The sequence below is a fragment of the Aricia agestis genome, chromosome 5 (genome assembly GCF_905147365.1).
Source record: "Aricia agestis chromosome 5, ilAriAges1.1, whole genome shotgun sequence".
NCBI lineage: Eukaryota > Metazoa > Arthropoda > Insecta > Lepidoptera > Lycaenidae > Aricia > Aricia agestis.
Window position 1 is genome coordinate 234,356 of NC_056410.1, and position 25,244 is coordinate 259,599.

Here is a 25,244-nt window from a genome sequence, read left to right on the forward strand (position 1 = left end):
AATTATCTACATTAAATTTACTATAACTTACGTCCAAACATTTTTACTGTACGATCATTACTTTAGGAAATACAGAGTATTAAAAGGGTACGCTCGCACTGTATTTCCATTCAAACGTATTCCTCAATTTACTCCCTGGACAATGCGTTTAGACAAATAATTTTTATACAATACTATGATCTGTTAAAGCTACGTTAGATTTTTTCTAAATTTACTAATAAATAAAAAATAATATGACCCTTAAAAATTGCAAAAATATGAATGCCCCGTACCCCGCCAATCGACCGACCATAAAATAAATTTGAAAGATGTTTACGATAAAATAAAAACGTAGTGGTATAGACTCATTCTTCCTGAAGATATTTAAAAAGAATAAATTTAGATAGGATCAACTTTGAAGGAGGAATCACGGGAATACGTTACCTCGATTAACTGTACCTAGAGACAGATATAGTAAATCGGCGTAACGTAGTCCCCTGATACCTCCTTCAAAATAGTCTCTAATTTTATTTATATTTTATTATTTTCAGGAAGAGCCTTCCCCCCCTCCCCCACCGCCGGCTCTTGTCCCACCCTCGGAGACTTTTAGTATATTCATCTGGACACCTTTACGAACAACTGTACCAACTTTCAAAACTACACGAATTATTCGGTCTGAATTCCTTAATTTTCCCAGGCTAAACATACACAACAACGCACACAAAAAAAAGATGAGTGAATGATACAATTCTCTGGCTCTGGCGTGTGCGTTGCCATGATTGGATACGCGACGCGCATGCGCAGTGAAATTCCTCATAAATTCCTCTTAAATTTTGAGGAAGCGATAGCGGAAGAGGATTTTTTTATTTTTATTTATGAGGATGCGGTAACGGTTGAGGAACCCAAAATATTGCGGAACTTCCTCATTATGAGGAAGCGGAAGAGGAATCCTCAGCAACCCTAGTGTCTAACCGGGTCCCTGCAATGTTAAATAGCTGGTAAATGTTACGTTTAGTTCCTAAATATTGTTTCATGAATAATTGTTTACTATTAATACTGTACTGGGTGCAATAACATACTGCTGGAATGAATTCTGTTAATCATACTTTTATCTCGGCAGTAAACACCAAATAGCATCCATTATATCAGGATTTAAAGTGTACTAAGAATTTGTTTATGTATTGTCCATATTTACATTAATCATATATTTTACAACATCGAGAGTCGAGACTGACGCTATGATGATATGTAAATGATCTTGTTGTAAATACTGATGTAACAATAATCTGAACGTGATTTAATGTGTAGCAGTAGTACGAGTAATGTAAATAAAATTGCAATTATTGTTATTGTATGGGGTCGTCCATTAATCACGTGATGCCTTTAATAACGTTTTATACCTTCTGGTGATGCTTGGTTAGGTTGTGTAGCCGGCTAATCCCCTCCTTCCATTTACATGTTTTCCGATTTATAACCTCTTTTCCCTTTCCCCTAAGGGCATCCACGTGAATGCGGGATAATGGACACCTCTTAAAACTAAGATGATACCCATAACATGCCATAACCCGACAAACACTGTGTAAGCAGTGTGGAAAATGAATTTTTACGTAATATTTTAATATTATGTATTTTGTAGTGCAATAATTGAAGTATGATCGGTTAAATTTGTCTATATGTATACAGGGTGTAACAAAAATATGTGATAATACTTTAGAGTGTGTACCTGTTCCTTGGGCTAAGGGCCGAAGGTCACGAGTTTCCCAAAATGTGAAAAAAAAATTTGGTCTTTCAGCGCTGCTACTTTCACAGTGAACTCTCTACAAGGAACACGTACACACCCTAAAGTGTGATCACTTATTTTTGTTACACCCTGTATATTAGGATTTAGGCAGCAGTACTGAGGCACATATTATGAAACAACAGATGTTTTGTAAACTTGATGCAACATAGAAATAGTTGCTCAAGATTGGATTCCTTAGGCATATTGTCAGAACGATATTTACCTGTATATTCGCGGTGATCGCCTACAAGTCACAACTCACGAGTGCATCCATGACTGCGACTAGTTGTATTATCCCATGCACCAAAAAATATTTTTAATGTAGGTAAAAGAAACTACTATTTCACACAATAATATGATTCTTTAGTAATCCATATTAAGTAAATATAGATTATCATTATGGCTGGTTTGGAGCAGCTTGTCAGTTATAAAAGATGTGGTATTTAATGCAAAATATTATATGATATGTATCGTGTAACAAAAATAAGTGATAATACTTTAGGGTGTGTACTGTGTACGTGTTCCTCGTAGAGAATTCACTTTAAAAGTACTTACCGCTTGGTACGTTTACGTAAAAGTTTTTTTTTTCATTTTTGTATCCAGGGCAAGCGCCCCAGCGTTACGAGTTTCTCTATTTAAATAAAATTTTGCGAAAAAAAATGTTGGTCTTACAGCGCTGCTACTTTCAGAGTGAACTCTCTACAAGGAACACGTACACACCCTATGGTATCACTTAGTTTCGTTACACCTTGTATAACATGTATTATTAATGTGTAAGTTTTAGGTTAATTAATGTAATTGGGGTCACCCGTTTTAACTAACTGTAAATAAATAAATAAATAAAACTTCATGAACGATCTCGACTTGTTTGCTACTTCTTGGCTTATGCCCGGTTTCTGTGTACCGTATGTTATGTGTTCATTAGTATTACTCACGAGTCACGAGTCATGAACTCATGACCGACCAATATTTACTACAGGTATAATTGAAGTTTATGTAAAAAGTTTATAATCGGGCATAAGCACAGTTTTAATTGTTAGATACTAGTCGCTTATAATATAATATATTTTTACTATAAACGAGTGTTTTATTACTCTATCTTGTGCATTGTTTTTTCGGCTAGGTGTTTTCAAAAGCAGCCGTTTTAGCCCAATAGCGCACTAGCGGCCAGGTCGAGGCGACCATCGAAGGTATGGTGTGGCGGCCAGGTGCGCGTGGTACCAACCTTAGTATATTATGTTATAGATACCTATCTATCTCGATGGCCGCCGCGACCAGCCTAGCATACGCCAACGAGATATTTCACTCTACATGTTTTCTCGGTGTTTGATGGTTTGTCTCTTGATCTCTATTGACCCTAGCATGACAAACATTTTTTCTCGTATTTTCTCTTTCCAAGGTTAAATTTAGCTTAATTAACCATAACTTTAACTTTAACCACGCCTCTGGTTGGGTTGCAACCTCAGTGTTTACGGAATATTAGGCAAGGCACACCACTGCAGTGTGGGGACGAAAATTTCGAATTTTCAAAATAATATGACACCGAAAACAGATGACATACCCTATTTTAGTAACACGGAACAGCGATCATTTTTAGGGTTCCGTAGTCAACAAAGAACCGTTATAGTTTCGGTCTGTCCGTCCGTCTGTCTGTTCGCGGTTTTGCTCAGAGACTATAGGACCTACAAAGCTGTAATTCGGCATGAATACACATGATATGAATGGTGCCGACTAAATGGTATATATAAAATAAAAAAAATATGGGACCTCCCCTACAGCTCGACAAGGCTTTATATGAACGTGGCGGGAAAAGGAACATTAAAAGGAACTAACGCTTCTATCATACAAAAATGTCATTTTTGACAGTTCTCCTTTACCAGCAGCGCTCATTGACATGATTGACGTATTCATTTAAAGCCTTGTCGAACTGTACACATCAAGCGGGGATAATTTTTTTTTCGCGTCCACCCGATCGTGTGGGATGTCGTTGGATAGGTTTTTAAAAATATTACGAGTATCTAAAAATCATTTTCCGATTTAGGGATCCATTTGCGAAATATGAAGTTTTAAAATGGAAAAAATTGTTAGTCCAGTGTTCCCCCTTCTACCAGATGAACGGTTGCTTCTGGAAATGTGAAAAAATTCACGGAAGTAGGAAATATGCTGAATTAAAAAAAAACTATCACAGCTAAGAAGACTTCATAAGTTATTGAGTAATAGTCGATCAAGTAAAAAAATGTATTCGGAGAAGTACCTATAAAGGAACTTTTCGTTCAAATTCCTTTAAACGTAACTGAGAGAGATGATGTTATTAGTAGTATAAAACACGTTATAAATGCACATTCATTGATCATTAAAAAAATATCAAAAACTATCGGTAGGTACTACGGAACTCTATTGCGCGTGGCCCGACACGCACTTGGCCGGTTTTAAATATGACATGCTCTTAATAAATTATTATTTTAAATATTTGCTTTCTTGTATTATGCTACTCGGATTACCCCTGACAAAAAAAGTGTCCGGGTTTTACCCGGACACTTTCTTAAACCCCGCCCGGACGCCCTCCAAACTAGGACAAATCCGGGGCAACCCGGACGGATGGCAGCCCTAATAAATCATAACACAGTGTTCATGTATATCGAATAACATGCTCACGGCTACTACATACTACATACGCTGCTACTATTTAAAAATGAAAAAATCTACTTCATTCTTGCACAAGAAACACACAACTGTTTTCTTCGGGTTACAATTAAGAGGATACACCAGGGGTGAGAGAAATTGAAAATAGGTATTTGAAAATGTATTGCTGTCTCACCAATCTCAATTCTCCCACCGCAGAGCGCGATAGAGACAACACGACAAAAGTTTTTTTTTTTTTTTTTTTTTTTCTAATTCTAAAAAAGTTCTAATAAAAGAACCGAAAATCTTCGATTCGTTGTCCGCTGATTCCTTCTCCAAAACAAAACCGATTTAAGTACTTTTTTCATTAAAATAAAAGCAAGGCTTGAGCTATGTTCCTATGTTTTATTTTTTTGTATATTTTAGCCAGTTTTGTTTTCTGGGTGTTTGAACACAGAGGAAAATCTTGCCATTTTTTGAGTTTTTGGACGTTCTTATCTTTTTTAATAATAAAATTATGAAAAAAAAGAAAACATAGGGACATGCTAATAGTGGCCATAGATATTCAGGAAAGAATCATAACTCTACCGGCATTATCCAGGGAGGAAACAGGGGACAGCGTTTGTATGGAAAAACGGCGGTGTGGACTCCTCTTAATAAAACAGGGGATTATGTAATATAACTTTATTGTAAGTATATCATTTCCAATTCGAAGCTATACCCAGTATACAGGTTACAGGCCGGACTCGCCAGCGCGCTTAAAGCTCTGCCCCGCCGCGCCCGCGCGCCTCACCCCCTCACACGCCCTCCTACCGCCCATCTAGCATCTGTACAACATTCACTTTACAATACCGTCTACGGTCTACATTTAGTTACAACATTTTACCATCGATAAATACATCGTACTCGAGCAGGAGTCGCATCACTACAACTACTATATTTATCATGAAAAAATATGTGCGCCGCCCGGAGCCGGCCACGAGCGGGGCCAGAGTCGAGGTGAGGGGGAAGGGGCGTGCCGCGGGGGGCGTATAGGTACAATATACACGTTAGGAGTACAATATCTTTACGTATCTGTCTCTATACAAAAACAGAGGAGGACGAGACGAGAGTATTAGTAAATTTATTATCGGCTAATACATTCGAGGATCATAAAACGTTTTCCTGTAGTCGTCGCTCACTTCAGCGAGGAGATTCAATAGTATATCACAAAAAGTTCGATACAAAAGGGGGTACAAATATTTTGGCATCAGCGAGGTCGGGCGCTCGCGGGGGCGGCGCGTCGGGGGCGGGTAGGCCGTCGGTCGAGCACGTGTCGACAGGCCGCCGCCGACGACGCGGCGCGGGCGGGGCTTATTGTCGGTGCGCCGCGCTCGCCGCCCCCGCGAGCGATACAAGCGGCGAGTTACGACAAGTACATAATCATAGACGTAGTCTTTACAATTTAATTATATTAATACTATTCAATGACTTAGCTAGTAACACGAACGATGTCAGATTGAACTACTAGAAATTGTTAACTCGTTGAAATGTTTTCGAACCTAACGCCCTCGGGGCGGTCTCCCCCGCGAGGTATTACGTACCGTACGCGATACACGCGGATAGTCGTAACTCGTAGGTGACGGGGGCGTCGGACCAAAATATTCACTAGCTACTTCCGGCGTTCCCTCGACTTGACCGTCGATTTAGACGATTTTGGGTACCCATACTCGATCTACTGATTAAACGATTTGTGATGTCGACTTTAAGATGCGTCGAGGTTCGACCCTGTTCGCACCCTGTCGCGCGAGGCGGACAATATTCTCATACTTTTTATTAAAAAACATTACAAAATTAAATAATAATAAATTAAAGCATCAACGTGATATTTACAATGTCGCGCGCGCCGTGCGCACGAGATCATTCAATGTCAACACTCACGAACCATAGACAACGTTACAGCAAAAGAAACAACATAACTTATAACGTCTTGTTAGCGGCCATCGCTCACAGGTCGGTGGTCGCGCGCGGCGCGGGGAGGGGGGCGGGGGGCGCGCCCGCCTGTCATCCATTGCTGTTGCTTTGTGATCTCTGCTCGAACATGGCGGCCATATCTCTTATATTGTACGATGGCGAGACTTTTTCCTTCCTGAAAAATTATAATTTTGTAGATATACGCTACTTAAAATTTACCTGTTTTAATAAAAAATGTTTTACGCATCGTAGTTAAATATTCAGGATTCGCTGTTTTCGTGTCATGTGATTTTTCCAATATGACAGAAAGAGCCAACCTCGTATACCTAGTCATTTGTCATGCATACGAGGTTGAAAATATTTTCTGTTCGCAAGGATCTTAGCTTTAACTGTTCAGATTATAAATATATTTTGTGTATTACCTTTATACTATGTAGATGAAACAGTTCGCTACGTTTCGGTTACGTTTGTCATTGTCTAGAATCTAGATGACATCTAAATGGATTATGGACTATGTATTATAACAATCTACTTCTGTATGTCTGAGTGAGTCTAAAAACAGTTCCATGACAGTTCTAACCAAAGCTTTACTGTAATAACAAAATATCGTAGGACGTAGAGTATATAATAGACTACTGTACAGTACTCCAAAATTAAGGCCCAGTAGTCCCTAAAATAAGCAGGTCGATGTCTGTCAGTACAAATATCGACGTTAAGGACATGCGTTATAACAGTCATTTTTGAGATTTTTTTCTATCGAGCAGAATGTTTCAAATTGTGTACTGATATACCTTTGCATATATGAAATTTTCTCAATTTTAAAACGGTACTTATTTTATACTTAAATAATGGCATTTCCTTTACTAAAAACATGTTTTAAAAAACCCATTTTAGGTAGTTGCAACAACCACAGCGCCTTAATAATGCGCATGCAAATCTTATACACCATAAAACCTTTTATTGCGCATGTCCAAATCATGTCATGCCATGGCAACGCCACCAACAAGTTGCTTTTATAACACTTACCTCCATTATACAAGTAGGCTGGACCTATTATACCCTTTGAAATGACAGCTGTTTTTTGTGCCTATTTGAAGCGGAATCAGCGCCCCCAAAATCGGGGGAAGAGAACTAAATCTGACGTAAACATGATGTTTAAGTCGTTATATTGGCGCTGATAGCAGTAGTGGGAGTACTTGGAACTAATACCACCGTAGTGATTATATTCTCTTTGGTTTCTACAACCTTTGGTTTCTACAACTTGCAAGTTACGTCAGATTTAGTTCTCTTCCCCCTATTTTGAGGGCGCTGATTCCGCTTCAAATAGGCACAAAAAACAGCTGGGTATCATCTGCCCAGCGTACTTGTATAATAGAGATCATTGTTATATTACGTTACGGTCAAGTCGTAAATAGTTGGCGTTGCCATGGTGTGACATGATTTGGACATGCGCAATAAAAGGTTTTATGGCATTGTCTTCCGACGTTCGGGAAAAACGATCGTTGCCGAACAATGACGAAAATTTCTATACGCATTATCACTTTGGGAGTACTGTACGTGGTGGAAATATATATGTCGCAGTCATCTGGTTTAATCTGCTATTACATTGCTATCTCCTACGTCTTATGATCTTACCGATATATTTATTTTTATTTATTAATTAAAGCATTACAGAAAACCAATGGATGCAAATGATGTAGTGTTAGGTAGCGCTTTAGTTTAGTGTGTCTGTGCGTGTGTGTGTGTGTACGTGTGTGCGTGCGGCGGGACGCACCTGGGCGGCGCGAGGTCGGTGGCGCTGCGAGCGAGCGTGAGGCGCGCACGCTGGCCGAGGTCGACGGTGTTACGGCGCTCGAAGGCAGGCGGCTCGACTCCCCCCGCGCCCCCCTCCTCGCCCCCCTCCCGCCTCAGCTTCAGCCGCGTCAGCTGCTCGGGGCCGCCCCGAAACGACTGCGAGCCGTACTTCTCCCGCAGGAAGCTCCTCCTCTCCTCCTTGTACTTCTCTATCCGCTCGCGGCTCAGCTTCCTCTCGGCGTCGAATCCGATCAGGTCTCGCAGGTCGGGCTTACGTGCGTCGAATCGCTGCACTAGGCAGATCTTGTTCTCGGTGGCGGGCGTGACGCTCGCCGCGTTGCCGGGCGGCTCCGGCTCCTCGGTGTTGAGGTTGAGATCGGGCGGGAGCCTAGGCCGCCGCCGCGTCTCCCGCGTGTCGAGGCTCCGCCGGAGGTCCGCATCGCCGCCGAACTCCCGGACGAAAGCGCTCTCGTCCAGCGATCGTGCGGTGCCGCTCCCCATCAGCTCGGAGGTGTCGGGAGACGTCGGCGCCGCGTCGGGCCCGCGGGCGCGGTCGGCCCGCTCGAGCGGGAGCTGCTCCCGGGCGTCGACGGAGCTTTCAAAGCGGCCGGCGAGCTCGCGCACGCTCGCCGGCGCTAGATCGCCGTTGCCGTTGTCGCCGCCCGCCGCCGCCCGTCCGCCCACGAGCACGTTCTCGTAGTCGCGGTGGTCGCAGGGGCCGTCGTCGCCGCGCGTCGGGGAGGGGCTCGGCCTCCGCGGCTCCGGCCGGTCGAATTCCACGTTCTCGTAGGCGTTCTCCACCTCGGGTGTCGCCAGGATCATGGCGTTCACCTCCTCTATACTCCTCTTGAAAAACTTGACCTGGCTGTACACGTCGAGGTCGGCGGGCGGGTGGCGCGCTCGCTGCGCGGGCAAGCGGGCGTCGGTGGCTGGCACGGGCGCCCCCTCCGCGATCGCCAGGCTGCGCTCCTCGGCCGCGCCTCCGGCCGCCGAGCCCCGCCCGTTCGTGGGCGTCTCCGCATCGTCGAGCGGCTCGTAGTCCTCGGCCCTGCTCGGGGACCGGAACGTGATGCTGACCGTGGACGTGAGCGGGAGGCGCGGGGCGGGCGGGCTGCCGGGCGAGGTGGCGGCGGACAGGTCGAGGTAGGAGGGGCCGTCATCCGGCTCGTCGGGCTTGAGGCTGCCGTTGGAGTAGGTGGAGGATGTGGGGCGCGAGGTGGCGGCGGTGTCGCGGCGGTCGGACGCCGACGAGCCGGACACGGCGGACAGGCGGTTCAGCAGGCGGTAGCTGACGTCGGCGGAGGCGCTGTCGAGGTTACCGGCGGAGCAGTCGCGCGACAGGCGGGGCGGGTCGGCGGCGCGCAGCTCGCACTCCAGGCACTGGCCGCGATCGCAGGCGCGGCACGCCCCCACGGTGATGGTGCGCGTGTGGCCGCTGGCCTCCGAGTCGCTGTCGAGCGGGTCGTACCGCGGCGTGGCGGGCGTGGCGGCAGGCGATGCGGGGGAGGCGGCGGGGGAGGCGGCGGGCGAGGCGGGGGGCGTGGCGGCGGGTGAGGCGGGGGGCGTGGCGGCGGGCGAAGCAGCGGGCGAGGCGCGCTCGGGCCAGTGCACGGCGATGCGCGTGGCGTGGTGGTCGCGGCCGTGCCACGTGAGGCGCGCCGGCGACTCTGCCTCGCCGCCGCCCGGGAGCGCGCTGTAGCGCCCCCCATTCCTTTGTTTCCGAGGTGAATTTCTCTCTCTGCAATCGGAGAGTCGGTTAGCCGCGTCGACGTCCGCCTCGTGTGTTCCGGTTGTTTTTTTTGTGTTTGTTTAAATGATGCACGATAACAGAGATGACAGACAAAAAATTTAAAAGCTCGCACTGTGTTTCTAAATTTTTTGCCTGACATTTGAGCGATTATGGTGATAAACCGAAGGTCGCCGCCGTCATTAGTGAACGCGATGAATTTTTAAAAGCGCATGTAAAACCCGAACGCCGTTAGCGGGGTTAAACGGATCGTTTACCTGGCCGGGGAGCGGGCCGGCGGCCGACAATACTTTACGCTTTACTACCCTGAAAAGACAAGTACGATGACCAAACTAATGTGTATACGGCTCAACCGGGACGGCTCAACATGCGGCAAACAGACTAATAAAATATCATATTTTAATCATACTTTACACATTCAAATTTTTATACAAATGTAAGAAATAATATCATACAACTGATCACTCAGTCAAAAATAAAGTTCTTGTAAGTATGTACTTTCATAGGTTGTTTGAAAAGTTCTCGGCCAATGAAATGATTTAAATTTTAAATATAGGTATTCAGAAACCATTATCGCTTTAAAAAATGTAATTATATTATATTTTAATGACTGAAAAACTTTTAAAAAAGATCTAAACTAGTTTAAATTAGTAAAAAGGAAATTAAATTTTTCGTATTCGTGTATTTTTATAAAAAGCCTTGCAATGCGAGCGCGCGCAACAGTCGTGTTATCCCATTTTATTTATTTTAATTTTATTTGTTCATGGTAACGAACGAACGAACCTAAGAATGACAATTAGTGATTAAAAATTTACCGCAATTTTCTAAAATCTTAAAGATAACTAAAAAAAACTGCCTAAATCTTTAACACTAATATTTTCAAGTCACTCTATGAGCTTAATTTAAACTAGGCCTTTGCATCCATTGTGGATGATTAATTATACAGTGTTTGCAGAGTTAAATGAAGTGATGAAGAGTGGTACACTCTTCATATAATGTAGTGACTGGGACAAGATATTTAAATGCCTGTATGGTTGCACATACGGCATTCTCGCAACACAGTCGGCCTAGTCCAGAGGTAAGAAGAAAAAAGAGGGTCAATACGATGGAGCTTACAAGCGTACCACACGGATGGAGCCTAATGTACGCCTCTCATTAAAATAGCAAGCTATTTTTTTATTTCTTTTTTTTATTATTTTATTTTTTTACTTTTCTTTGGTTGTTAGGGTTATTTCAGACCGCCACGCGATTACGCGACGAGGCGAGGCGAGGTGCGGCGCGGCATTTTGTATGGATTTGACAAATTTCAATTGCGTGAGACGTCTTGCGAATCTGTCAAATCCATATAAATCTACTCGTCGCGTTGCGGTCTGAATCAACCCTTAAGGTATTATTAAATCCTTTTTAAAATTATTGATAGGGACTTACAAAACTTATTTAAACTAATAACGAATGATTTTGTATTTTAATCCAATTCTTAAATAAGCATTCGAGGCAAAATAATACAGTCGGCATGGCGCGGCCATGCCACTGTACGTGCGCCGCAGACTCGATCCCACAAAAAGTGTGCCGTCTGCGATCTCCCTTCAGGAAACTTTGCCTCGAATGCTTATTTAAGAAATTTACAGTAGAAATCGTAAATACGAGCGAATTCAAATTTCTACTGACTTGGCTCAAATGGTTGAGTTTAATCTAGTTAAGAATGGTCACATACGAGGTACGCGTGTTACGCTTGCCAAGCTAAAGTACGTTAGGCAAAGAACTTATCAAACGGCCTGGTAAAATGGGAAAAATATGTAAAAACGGAAAAATAAGTTAAAATACAGAGACATGCCTTCAAATCGAACAGACATTTCACTGACTAACAGGGAAGGCGGGCGCCGTCCCGGACCACCTAAATATAACGACGTAACGAGCGCACGGCGACGCCGCGTACCTGAGCTTGACGGTGGCGGCGGCGGCGGCGGGCGCCTGCGTGCTGTCGCGGTCGGTGCACAGGCGCTTGCCGGGCGCGGGCTGCGCGGGCTCGGGCTCGTGGTCGATGTAGCCCAGCTGCGCCACCTGCCGCTCCAGGCGCTCCAGCGCCACACGCTTGCGCTCCGCCAGGTCGGGCGGCGGGCGGCGCGGCGACGGCTCCGCGCTGGGGCCGGACGCGGGCGACGAGCACCACGACTCCTGCGGCGGCGGCGCGTCGTCCTCCTCGCTGAACATGTGGCGGTCGCGTTCCTGCGGCGACAGGCGCAGCCGCATGCCCGCCAGCTCCGCCTGCCACGGCTCGAAGTACGAGTCGCAGGAGGCGGAGCGCGCGTGCGCCCGCGCCGCCCGCTCTCCGCGCTCCCCGCGCGCCGGCGACAGCGGCGCCAGCGCGTCCGGCTCCGACGTCAGCGACTCGCACGACTTGGCGCGGGGCGGGGCGGCGGCGGCGGCGGCGGGCGGCGCGGGCGCGGCGACGGGCGGCGGCGCGGCGGCGCGCGCTCGCTGCTGCTTGCTGCGGCTGAAGAGCCCGCGCCAGCCCGACGGCGACCGCTTTAACGCTCGCTTGGTCCCTGAACACACACTGACGTCAAACACTCTGATCCACTCCGATCCAGGGTATGGTTATATTCGTGATTACTATATTGTATTGTATGTAGTACGTAGCTACTAGCTATGTTACACTCACCGGGAATCGGGAGATCCAGCACCGTGTGATACTGAGGTAGATTGTTGGGTCCGGATCCGACCTGCAATCGAATGCACGTATATTGTTTAATAGCTTTCGCCTGCAACTTCCTATATGTAGACGTCGAGGTTAACAAGGAGTCTTGCATGTTGCCAATATAATCACTTGCGGTGACAGCCGTTTGTCGTGTGCGACAACATCAGTCTAGTCGTGGGCTGTCGCGAGATATAATTTTGATTATGGTTGTATGTTTTATGTTGTTTGCAATATGTTGTAATTAGTATATCCATAATGGCGCTTGCGGAAGACCGGCGCTGAATGCCCCTGGGTGTACCAGCACATGCCGAGCATGAGGCAATTTGCGGCTGCAATTTGAAATCGTCTTGTTTTAAAGTACCTATGTAAATATGTATCATTAATGTAGTTGCAAATAAACTTTATTATTATATTAACTTCAAGTACGGCCGCGCGCGGCCGACGACAGTCTTAGGCCGGCCGTCTGTCGCGGGCCTCGGAAGCGGTGCCATACATTTACATACACTGACTATTGTCGCGAGCGGCCGACGACTGTCGTAGGCCGCGCGCGGCCGCGATCGATCGCGATGCACGGAATCGTACCTTAAGCTTACATTTATAAACACGAATGGGCGTACCTCGATGTACTTGGGTCTGAGGTGCGAGGCGGGGCGCAGCTGCGTGCGCGCGGCGGCGGCGATGGTGCCGCAGGGGGCGGGCGCGGGCGGCGCGGGGGGAGCCACCCCGCCGCCCGCGCGACCTCGCCGACGCGCCTCCTCCAAGCTGCGAAACGAAACACATATCATCGGCCATCGAGGACGTAAAGTTACTTGACAGTTAAAATATCGTTATTTATAAAACGTCGGTGCTCACCTCAGGAGCTTGGTGGGCGGGTTGATGGGCAGGCTCTTGGGCCGGCGGCAGGGCTCCGCGCCGCGCAGCTCCACCTGCACCTCGCTCTCGTTGTCCTGTAACACGGGTCACGCGTGAGTCTAGCAGCCTCGCCCCGACGCGTGCGCGTCAGCGGGCGTCGCGGCGTGCCTCACCATGTCGAGCGAGTCGGGGCCGGAGTCGTCGGCCTGCTCGCCGGCGAACAGCTCCTCGGCGTAGCAGATGAGGAACTCGGTGACGACCGCCTGCACGGCGACGCCCTGCAGCGCGTGCTGCGGGTGCGGCGAGCGCAGCAGGTTGGGCGCCCACACGATGGCCATGTTGCGCGCCGTCATGCCGGTCGAGTCGGCCAGCAGCGACACGCGGCGCAGGTGGCGCGCCAGGTAGGCCAGCGTGCGGTAGTGCGGCGGCGGCAGCTTGGCCACGGTGTCGCGCATGGCCCGCAGCCGCTCCGCCTCGCTCGGGCGCTGCACGGCCGCCACGAAGGCGTCGTAGAGGCGGTACGTGCACAGCGGGTTGGGCAGCTCGCGGAAGTAGGTCTTGAGCAGCGAGGCGAGCGCGTGCGGGTCGCGCGCCAGCGCCGCCTCCACGTCGGCGGCGGGCGGCGGCGCGGCGGCGTCGAAGGCGGCGCGCAGGCGCTGGGTGAGCGCAGCGCCGCCCGACAGCCGGTACACGCCGTCGACGGCGCCGCGCCGCTCGATGCCGGCGGCGCACGCCTCCAGCACGGCCGGCACGTCGCGCCCGCAGTTAAGCAGGTGCTCGCCGAGGTCGCAGCCGAACACGCGCTCGCGCAGGATGCCCTGCCGCTTCAACGAGCGCCGCGACGGTCGCGACAGGATAAAGCTGCGGAACAGCGAGATGAGCTTGCCGTGCTTGCGGAGCACCGGCTTGATGGGCGCCACGGCCACGGTGCCCACGATGGGCGGCGGCTGCGTCATGTGGCGCGGCACCTTGTCGCCGATCACGGCCACGCAGTTGTGCGGGAAGAAGCCCACGCGGAAGCCGCGCTTGCCGCGCCACCACAGCGACTCCTGCGGCCCTGCGCGAACGTCATTGAAAAAATTACATATAGTACTTTAAAGTTTCACATGATAAACGTTCAATTAATCGAACTCAGATGAAACGTTTCGACGCTTCGACGACAGACAAATTGAAACACTGACCGGGCATGTCGATGATCGATATCATGTCGCCGACGTCGAAGCTGATCTCGTCGCGGGCCTGGGAGACGTACTTGCGCACGGAGTAGGCGGCGGCGACGGCCGGCGTGTTGATCGAGCTCGAGTCCTCACTCGCCACCAGCAGCTTGTGTCCTGCCCGCGCACACACATTTGACATTACATTACGGTCGCCGTCGAAACGACTCGACCGGTTGACCGTTGACTATTTTTTGCTGATACTGTACGAGCTAGCACGTACATTGCTGATCCTACATAATTTTCCGGTAGTCCCGGCAAGTGCATACTCTCGGGCAGTTCGCTACAAGCCGTCATCAATCGCGCACTCATTTACTAGCATTAGCGAATCAATATATTATCATTTTATATCAAGGACTTTTAATTCAACAATCATATTCATATCACAGCACAAAAAGGGTGTAGTCGAGTAAGCAGCTCCTACAGATACTCATTTTAAACTCTAATTATTAAACTCCGTATCTCCGTCATTGATAGAGGAGCTTCATCTATCGAAATCGAATTTATTTATTTATTAATAGAGGAGTTTCATGTAACGAAATCGAATTGCGAAATTGTGTTGTTTAGATAGATCTTATTATCAGAATACGAAAATCTAAAAATTGTGTTATAAACAACGATATCAAAATACTTAGATACGACGTATGCCGTCAAAACTGTACGAGTAGCAATGTTTTTGCATGCAAAATGTGTATCGAGAAAATATTGTCGTCCTTTTTTGTTGTCTTACAGTAATAGCATATATTACTTTCTCTTTAACTCATTTTACGCTTTAATCGTATCGAGAAAATATTGTCGTCCTTTTTTGTCTTACAGTAATATCATATACTACTTTCTCTTTCGCTCGTTTTACGCTTCACTTTGATTTTTCTCTTAAAATGGAAGACAATAATTTAAATATTAATAAAATCTTAGTAATAACGTGTGAAATATTACACCTTTGGCTTTATTTGTATTCCTCGTGTTATTACTGCACTGTCGGAAGGCACATGACGGCATTCTGGAGCGAAATGTAGCGAAAAACAACGCGGTAATTAATGAATTAAACACGTCCGGCTGTTACCGCGTCTTAAGGCACACTGCTCTCAGATGAGTGAGCTCACTCATTTCGAGGGTGACACATTTTCGCGCTGACGATTGTATGGAATGCCTTTTCTAACGTTCTAATTCTATGGTTATAAAAACCTTCAATAAATCGTGATTATATGTACCAAAAACGCCGACCGATATTTTGTGACGTCGAAATGCAGCCACAAGTTTGTTAATAAACAAAACAGTGAAACCTAAAAAGTCGAAATACCAAATGTTTTGTGAATTTGTCGGCAGGCCGACCGCACCTGCCGTTAGTCTCGCGCGCATAGTTGTTTAATAATACATATTGTATTTTACTCTTGTCCTAAAATGCTCATAAGTTTTCCTAATAAACTCAATAAAAATATAAATATAAACGTGGAGCCGTACCCTTATTATCCATCTGGAACCAGTTGAGGGCGGGGCCGCAGTTGATGGAGTCGTCGGCGATGATGGACAGGTGGTGCACGTAGTCGGCGATCAGGCGGCGCCAGTCCGCGCCCCGCGCCCGCGCCGAGCGCAGCTCCGGCAGCCCCGACACGCGCCGGTCGTAGATGCAGCGGTGCAGCATCTCGTCCAGCTGCAGGAAGTTGTCGCGGCTGCGCGCCAGCGTCCACTCGCGCACGTCGCTGCCCTCGCTCCAACTGGCGCTCAGCGGCCGCGCCTCGTCGCCCGCCTCCGGGCTGGCCACGTGCGAGCGTACCCGGAGCCCCACCCACTCCTCGTCGTCGGCGGCGGCCTCGGGCGGGGGCGAGTCCGGCGCGTCGTCGTCGGGCAGCAGCTCGATGCGCAGGCCGCCCAGGGCGACGCGCTCGTAGTGGAAGTGTGCGCACTCCTCCAGCTTGGGGAAGCGGCACGTCGCGCCGCGCTCCGCGTCCGGCGAGGTGGCCGCCGGCGCCGACTGCGACATGGCGCCCGCCGGCAGCACCGTCAGCGATATGGACCCTGCCACACGGTCACACTGAATATCGGGCGAGGCGGGCTCGGTGACGCGACGCCGACGGTCGACGCACCCACCTGGCGTCTCCCTCTTGGCGTCCACATCGCTGGGGCGCGCCGGGTGGCTCCGCGACTCCGAGCTGAAGCGGACGGACCTGGAATAACGATAATAAACGATCAGGATTGTTCAAAGTAGCAGGGTGGTTGCGGTGCCTCGGGCAGCGGCGCATTGTAACTTGTAAGTGGAGTGGCCGCTTCTTTGGAACTGTTCAATTTGAATAGGAGTCAGCACATCTCGGCTATTGTTTGCGGTCCGCACAACGATATGTTAAATAAATAAGTTTGAGTTAATACCTGTGGAAGGTGACGGTGCAGGGCGAGTCGGCGTCGTCGTAGGGGCGCGCCGCCAGCGACTGGCACGACATCACCGAGCCGTGCGGGGAGCTCTGCTGCAATATCAAATGGTCGCCATGATAACTTACGTTTGTAGCAGGTCGTATGTATTATATTAATAGTATGATCTCGCAAGCAACATTAAAATAAATAGTGGCTAATGACATAATATTCTGGCATTACTTGGATATACATTATGTTCAGAAAAGATAGTCTAGTTACTGAACCTGGATTAATAATGTTATTGTGTAGTAAGCAGGACAGATTTAAATAGTATTGTGTAGTGAATGAAAAGTAGTGTGTAGTTTCAAAAAGTGAGTTATTCCATTAACCTTCAAGCGGGCGCGCGCTATTTTGTAACGACAGTGGTCGCGCGTAACCTAAAAGACGTCGTAGGTCGCGCGGAGTCTTTTCGACGCCGGCGCCGAGACCAAAACAATTGAGGTCCTTGCTGCAAAGGGGGTGCGGAAAGTAAGCTATTTATTTTGTAGATAGATAAATGATGAAAAGCTACTGAGAGAATGATACAGATTCAACGAAAAATGTCGAAAATGTCAACGAAAATGTATTGAGGGGAGTCGATTCGACGCCGCGCGACCGCTTGAAGGTTAAACATGTTTCCAAAAACATTAATTTAACACAAGTTTTATTTAGAATAATAATTAATAAATTATCATTATAGATGCGTCCACCGGATCGGAATCGGAGCGTACGCAGCGGACGGATTTGTTGCCTATGGTATTGGTTGTACTGGACCGTCATTTCCGCGCCTGACAAATTTTACATGACGACGCTCCGTCCGCACCGGTCGCTTCGATTCCGATCCATCACCAGTAACTGAGTCATTTCCATGTAAAATTGGCTTCACATGCCTAATATTTAATAATCTATACTTAATATTATAAATTGGAAGAGTTTGTTTGTTTGTTTGAACGCGCTAATCTCAGGAACCACTGATCCGATTTGAAAAATTATTTTAGTGTTAGATAGCCCATTTATCGAAAAAGGCTATAGGTTATATTTTATCACGCTAAGACTAATAGGAGCGTAGAAATAGATTAAAATGTGGAAAATACGGGGGGAAATTATTTGAAAGGGCTTATTTGAACGCGCTAATCTCAGGAACTACTGGTCCGATTTGAAAAATTATTTCAGTGTTAGATAGCCTATTTATCAAAAAAGGTTATACGCTATATTTTGTCATGCTAAAACTAATAGGAGCGAAGAAATAGGGGAAAATGTGGAAAAAACGGGGGAAATTATTTGAAAGGGCTTATCTCACGAACTACTGCAGCAATCTTTCTGTTGTTTGGAATAGATAAGAAGTAGACCACGTGAAGGAATATTGGCTATTTTTTGTGGACTTTGTGAAATATTTAATATACGCGAAGACGCGCGGAACGTCTAATAATCATATAATTATTACAAAACCCAATTGGGTTCACCGTCAGTCTGTCTCAAAATGGAAGATGTTCTTAATGATGAAGTTCCCAAATTAAAGTGTGACACTCGCATGTGTGACACAGATGCGGGGCGAGGCCCACCACCATTGAGCTTGTTGTTTTATTGTGTCTCTTAGACACTTGTTCACAGTCGCAAGTGCTACTGATAACATAGAACAATATAAACATTTGCTAATAATTATACATGACAGTGTTTTTTTTTAGAAATTACAAATAATTTGTTTATTAACCCGTCAATATTCTATTGTCTTGTATCTCTTTCACCGGTGAGCGTATGGGGCTTGATGAATTAAGATGAGTGGCAGAACACTATATGTAACAGTCAAAAATTGCCGTTTTTTTGCATAAATGGAGGCTTTAGGGCTGGAAAAAAATATTTGGAATAAAAAAACTGTTTGTAGCCAGGTGATAAAGTAGATAAGTTATAAGGTTTTATGAAAATAGGGGAAAAAACAGTAAATATCCGTATGTTACAAAATGTTAGTTATCATGTTCATCCACTCAAATCTCCCATCGGCATCGTCAATAGCAAAATTTTTAGTAAAACTACATTTATTGTTGAAAAAGAATAAATTTTATAATATTATGTTATATCAACCATATTTCTTTATTGAGTTTATTTAATTTATATTGACTTTTTGTATTGTTTGATATCAAAACACATCTTATGATCATAATCTAACTACTCAAAATATTTACTTAAAACAATGAACTTAGGATTAAAATGATACATCAAAAATTCTTAAAGTATTGCAAAGGGCAATAAGGTCTCCCCTAGCCAGCCTAGCATGGACCTTATTTGTATAAGGTCCATGCTAATCAATATCAATAATGAAATCAATTAGGTACTATTAATTAACCTTAAACCTAAACCTAATAATAATATTTAATATTTTTTTAAATTACACATTATAACAATACCTTAATTATCCTAATATGTTGTTTTTAATAATTGCAGAGTGCAAGACGTATCATAGTCGTAAATCAGAATTATGCATCATCACATCCAAGAGTGTCAGGATAGTAGACGTAAGGAGCTATGTTCATTCCGACAGGCTCTAAGACAGTCCAGTAAACAAAATTACATTCAATAAATGGAAAGATTAGAGTTAGGGTAAAGAAAAATAAAAATAACAAACGACATACAGACAACATACAGCTAGTGGCAGCTCACATTGTGTCCGCAGAGGGCCCAGCCGTCCGCGCACGCACTCCACACCTTCCTCATCCTAGATGTCCTACATTACACACGACCACAACACTACACTCTCTGGCGCAGCTTGTAGGACCCAATACTGCAGTAACAAGTAACAACTAACAACTGTACGCTGCCTCCATTCTCATGCCGGAGGAATCACTTCGATACTGTATTCACAAGTACTATGTGAACGTTTATCGACCCGAGAAGGTCCATGCTACCTACGTTAAGCTGAGCTAAGTACGAGATACTTTTGGCACGAGTCACACTCACAACTCGTACGTTAAACACTTGGCACTACGAATTCGTTTCGGTCGGACGAAAATAAAGTTTAAGACAGTACGGCCTCGCCCTCGACGCTACGTTTATTCGAAAACATTATAAATGTGTATAAATCGCTGCATTGCAGCCCCGAAAAACAATATTTAAGATAAAGTGGGTTAAACGAAAATAGCAATCGTTGCAGCGTAACAGGTCCGAGGGTGGAGCCGCCGCCGCGGACTCGCCCGCCGACCGAGCGACGGTAATTTGAGAAAAGAACGCATAAAATAACCCGAGAATAGCTTTTCTATGGAAATAATCGCGAAACGCAACTCAGGAAATAATCGTATTTGACAGCAGTCAAACAGCGGGCGGCAGCCCTCCCCGCCCCGCGGCCCGCGCATCTCCAGCTCCGCGCCGACCAGCTGCCGGGGTTACCAGCCACGAGAGACCCTCCACCATATTGGTAGAACTGATTGTATGATAAAATATATTTTCAGATATTGATAAAATATTATATTGTAGAAGATAAATGTAACAAAACAAAAATTAGGAAAACTAAAGAACTCTACAAATTTTTTTACTTTCTAATTCGTAAGCGCGTTAAAAATAATGCTCAAATACATAATAATTATTATAATATCAAACCATCAATAATAAATAATAATGTAGTGACTAATAATAATTAGTCAGTAAAATAAAATGCAAAAAAATCTATTTTATGTTGTGTTAAAATTATTTACAATTATTTCATATTGTATCGTATTTTTTTCTTTTCAATTTCATTAATCAATGATGATTGATATATATATTTACGAGATTTTAAAGATTTTTGCTGTTAATGTTGTGTTGTTGGACTTGCTGGTTCTTTAAGTTTCCAGACTGACAAAATGTAGAATAGAATAATATTATTGTGCTAATTTCGTAGCTTTGCTAGCAACCCTGATCTGAGCAGCCTGCACAGTGCACAACCCGAGGGCCGAGAGGACGGCGGTCGATGCCAGTGTTACCATGATAAAATCTAGTTAATTGTCAAAATAAACAAAAATTTAAATGACATTGTTTTAAGACCAAATGTCTGACAAAAGTGCCGATTCTCTAAAAAACCGATCGAAGTTACATCCGGTTGACACGCGCTGATTGATTTTCTGAGTCTTGTAGTTTAAATACATACGTTAAAAATAGTATTGGAAGCTTTGGAAGTTGGAAACCCGATAAAATTATGATGACACTATGTGCGCCTACGTCATAACCATGAAGTCATAACATTGTCCATTGTGCTCAAACTCAAGTTGGAGGTAACAATGGGTGTTATTGTTATGAGTTGTCGGTATGTCCCGTAGACGCTCGGGCTGAGGTAACCGGTGACGGGATCCATCGTGCCCTTATCGTGTCGCGAGACACCCAGTCCTCAGTACCGACTTCCACGAGACTTTTGAATATCAATTAAGTTTCTTAGTAAAATATTCATTAATTAACTGCTAATTATCTGGAATTTAAAGCTTTAATTTGCCAGTTCTGATACTGCATCGACGGATAAAACTGTCCAAAATAGGCAGCACGAAACATGTCGCAAAAACCTGCTCCTACAGATCGCCGAGCACAATGAGGTTTTGTAGCTGAAGGAGTTTAAACTGCCGTTACATAAACCGTTGATTGTTATATTGTACTCTTTCACATAATCGGGGCCCGCACTAGCCGCAGTTAGGGTTACCAGATACAAATTTCAAAATTCCTGATTTTCGGCCACAATTCCTGACATAAGCTATTTATTTGTTGATTTTTTAATTTTTAATTTGTTAATGTTGATTGATTTAGGTATCGTAAAAATATAATTACGATTTTATTTTATAAGTTACTAACTCCAAAGTACTTGTGCCTCAACCTTTTTTGATATTGTGATTAAAAATAAAAGTTTAGTGTATAAAACTTTATTGTTTCAATTATTTGCCGAAAATTCCTGACATTTCCCTTTTCCGGTCGCATTCCTGATATATAATGTCTAAAATTCCTGACGTAAGTAGCATTAGCACGGCCACAAGTAGAAATGCGAAAGAATGGACAAACTGTGGACATAAACTAAAGATGCCGTTCCGATCTTTACCGCGGCCAATCGCGACCGACAAAAATTCAATTAAAATTAAAATTCAATTAACTTTATGACAGACTATAAGTATATGTCATAGAGTAGGATATTATTTGAATTTTTAGGACTATAGTCCGCCGGCCGATATCCCCAATTTGCCAGGGATGCGTAAAGCATTTCCCCATGTTAAAAACCGGCCAAGTGCGAGTCGGACTCGCGCACCGAGGGTTCCGTACAAACCTGCAAGGTTTACAAAGTTCGTCAATTAGATCTAAGTATTTGATATGAATTTCAACTTGATAGCTCTACGCGTTCATGAGGAAAAAAGTAATAAGTTTATATTTATTAAAAAATATATATTTTGTAATGTAACTAAAAATTTAAGGTTTTCGGAATTTTTCCTTTATGTGTGCTATAAAACGTTGCTTCATGCCAAATTTCAAGATTCTAGGTCGACTGGAAGTACCCTTTAGGTTTTGATTCCCTTGCGAGTACTTGCGAGTTTCAAAATATGCAGCTTAAATTGCTGTTTCTTTTGATTGCGTTGACATAGAAGTTTGATTTTGTTACAGCTTAAAGGTATTATAGACCTGAGTATTTGGTATGAATTTCAATTTAATACCTCTACGCGTTTATGAGGAAATGGGTAGTAAGTTTAAAATTATTAAAAAAAAATATATTATGTGATGTAACTAAAAATTTATGGTTTTCGTAATTTTTCCTTTATCTATGCTATAAGACGTTGCTTCGTACCAAATTTCAAGATTCTGAGTTCACGGGAAGCACCCTGTAGGTTTTGATTCCCTTGCAAGTGTCGAAAATTTGCGGCATAAACGGCTGTATCTTTTGATTGCGTTGGCTTAGAAGTTTTATTTTTTCACAGCTTCAAGGGACAGTAGACCTGAGTAATTGATATAAATTTCAGCTTCATACCTCCACGCGTTCCTGAGAAAAAGGGTCTTGACAGACGGACGGACGGACAGACGGACAACAAAGTGATCCTATAAGGGTTCCGTTTTTTCCTTTTGAGGTACGGAACCCTAAAAAAAGGACTATAGTCCGTCATAAAGTGGCATTTTAATTGAATTTTTGGAAACGAAAAAAGATCAGAACGCTACCTTAAGTTTATCTCCACAGTTTGTCCATACTTTCGCATTTCTACTGGTGGCCGTGCTAAGGTTAGTCACCCTAGCCGTAGTGGCCATATCAGCGCAGCAGGTACAATAGTCATTGGCGCGTAAGAGCTGATTGGGGCTCAAAAATGTATAATAGAGACGTAACAGGAAAATAATTCCCAAAAAAAAACTTTTTCAACAGCAATAGTACTTACCTACTTACAAAAGATTAGTCACCACTTTTGATGCGCACCGTTATGATGACCAATGAACATTGACCTTTCTACTTTTCTACAGTTCTTTTTTACAGCTATACATAATCTATTACAACTGCTATGAACAGCTATATGTATTATTTATCTAAAACCTATTGGCATGACAAGACTATTTTAACCTTGTCGAGCTTGCCTACGTAAAAGCGTAATAACTAATAACGTGTGTAATTTCTCCAAGGAATCAACTGCCCTTTCCAAAACAATTAATGTACGGAGAGTTTTAAAATACTTATATTAAATTATTGCTCATTGAAAATAGGCTACCTAAATCTGGTAAGGTTAGGTATAAAATAAGTTTTAGTAACCATAGGCTAAGCCCTATGATTGGTTTCTAATTTTTGAGCAAGCAATTAATTGGTCACCGACGGGCGACGCGGCGACGGCCGCCGTCGAAAACAAAAGTAAGTGTAAACGGTACCTAACGCAGCGGCCGGCGGCTGTGATCGGCGATTATCACACTTTCGCCACCTTCACGGTTAAAATTACCTGAAACGGTTGAACACGTAACTCACGGATAAAACAATACGGTCGAAAGTGAATTTTTAATAACCTTGTAACACTAACATCTGACCTCAAAAACCTGACGTGTCACGTGACGACTATTCTTTGCTCTGCGATGTCCGAAGTCTGACCTGGGCCACCCCTCTGATCCTACACAATGGCGCACCCTAATGGTGCGACATTTAAGGCCCTTACAATTAAAAGGGCAACGGATAGCAAGTCTGGTCAGTCTAGTGTTTAGAGAACGAATATGTTCATTTCTGGCCCAGCTCCATAACTCGGTCGATAGCGTACGCCGTACGCGATCCGATCTCTCACATATAAATTACAACGAAACTTGAGATAAATGCGGTTAACATCGTGCATAATATTCACTCGACACCACAACACACTACTCTATAATATACAATGTACAAAATAAGTAGCCACCGAAATCTCTTCAGTATGTAATTCAAATATAATATAGCACTAGCTGTTGCCCGCGACTTCGCCCGCGTAGACTTCAGTTTATAGCGCGCGGTGTCAACAAAATTGGTGTCAAATTTAAAAGCTTTTTAAAACCCTGGTACCCCTTAAATCAACATAGCCCGTCAGGGGTAATCATGGCGAACTTTGCGTAGGTACTTTCGGAATTGTGTTAAGTACAATTCCAATGACACACCTTGACAACAATTATGGACTAAAATATCACTTTACACTTAGGAATTATTTAAAGTCAGTAAAATATATTATTTCATTACTTTTTAAAGTTGTTAGGCGGGAATAAGGACAATGTACGCATAATAAAATACAATGAAAATAATAAATGTATGTTGGTCTACGATTAAATTCTAAAGCCTAAAATAAATATTTTCACGATGAATTTTGGATCGAGTCAAGCTTGGCATGTAGATGTTTGTTACCTAAATTAATGCAGTTGAAATGGCAGCCTTGACAAAAAAAATATACGCTAGTACTACAAAACTTCCGGACAAGATTTACCCTTGAGTAAATCTGTTTTACTCGGGGGTCGTAGTTAATTTCACCATGGTTACATGGTATTGTGTAGGTATGTAATAACTAGACATCGGATTATATGCACGAAAAATGACCGAAATATGCACAGTCAAAAGTCACTTATTAATAAAAAAAATTTGTTGGAATAGCTTTCCGGTGGTGCCGTTAATAAAAGGGTCAATTTTATAATTTCCTCAAATCCAGGATTTTTAATTTTTAATACAGCACCAATTATTATTATTTTCTACCAATATTTTCCGATTGCAATCTTAATGCCCATGGAAGTTTAAGAAATCGGTAACTACCT

At 44.6% G+C, this 25,244-nt stretch overlaps 1 protein-coding gene across 6 annotated transcripts in view; it reads right to left on the minus strand.

The window, feature by feature from the left end:
* Positions 1-6,355: 6,355 nt before the first annotated feature.
* LOC121726741 (GTPase-activating protein CdGAPr) overlaps positions 6,356-25,244 on the minus strand; it is a 32,572-nt gene continuing 13,683 nt past the window's right edge. The window contains exons 1-12 of one of the 6 annotated variants that reach the window (XM_042114208.1): positions 19,680-20,423; positions 17,004-17,098; positions 16,728-16,804; positions 16,101-16,655; positions 14,607-14,756; positions 13,599-14,482; positions 13,426-13,520; positions 13,191-13,335; positions 12,538-12,598; positions 11,812-12,421; positions 8,109-9,866; positions 6,356-6,509 (exon numbers count right to left, since the gene is read on the minus strand). In XM_042114208.1, coding sequence (XP_041970142.1) covers positions 6,425-6,509; positions 8,109-9,866; positions 11,812-12,421; positions 12,538-12,598; positions 13,191-13,335; positions 13,426-13,520; positions 13,599-14,482; positions 14,607-14,756; positions 16,101-16,655; positions 16,728-16,804; positions 17,004-17,098; positions 19,680-19,733 — 4,569 coding nt within the window. In that variant the 5' untranslated portion in view covers positions 19,734-20,423 and the 3' untranslated portion in view covers positions 6,356-6,424. Of the gene's footprint in view, positions 6,510-8,108; positions 9,867-11,811; positions 12,422-12,537; positions 12,599-13,190; positions 13,336-13,425; positions 13,521-13,598; positions 14,483-14,606; positions 14,757-16,100; positions 16,805-17,003; positions 17,099-19,651; positions 20,424-25,244 lie in introns of those variants that run through there. The other 5 variants (XM_042114205.1, XM_042114207.1, XM_042114206.1 and 2 more) reach the window with 5 other exon arrangements.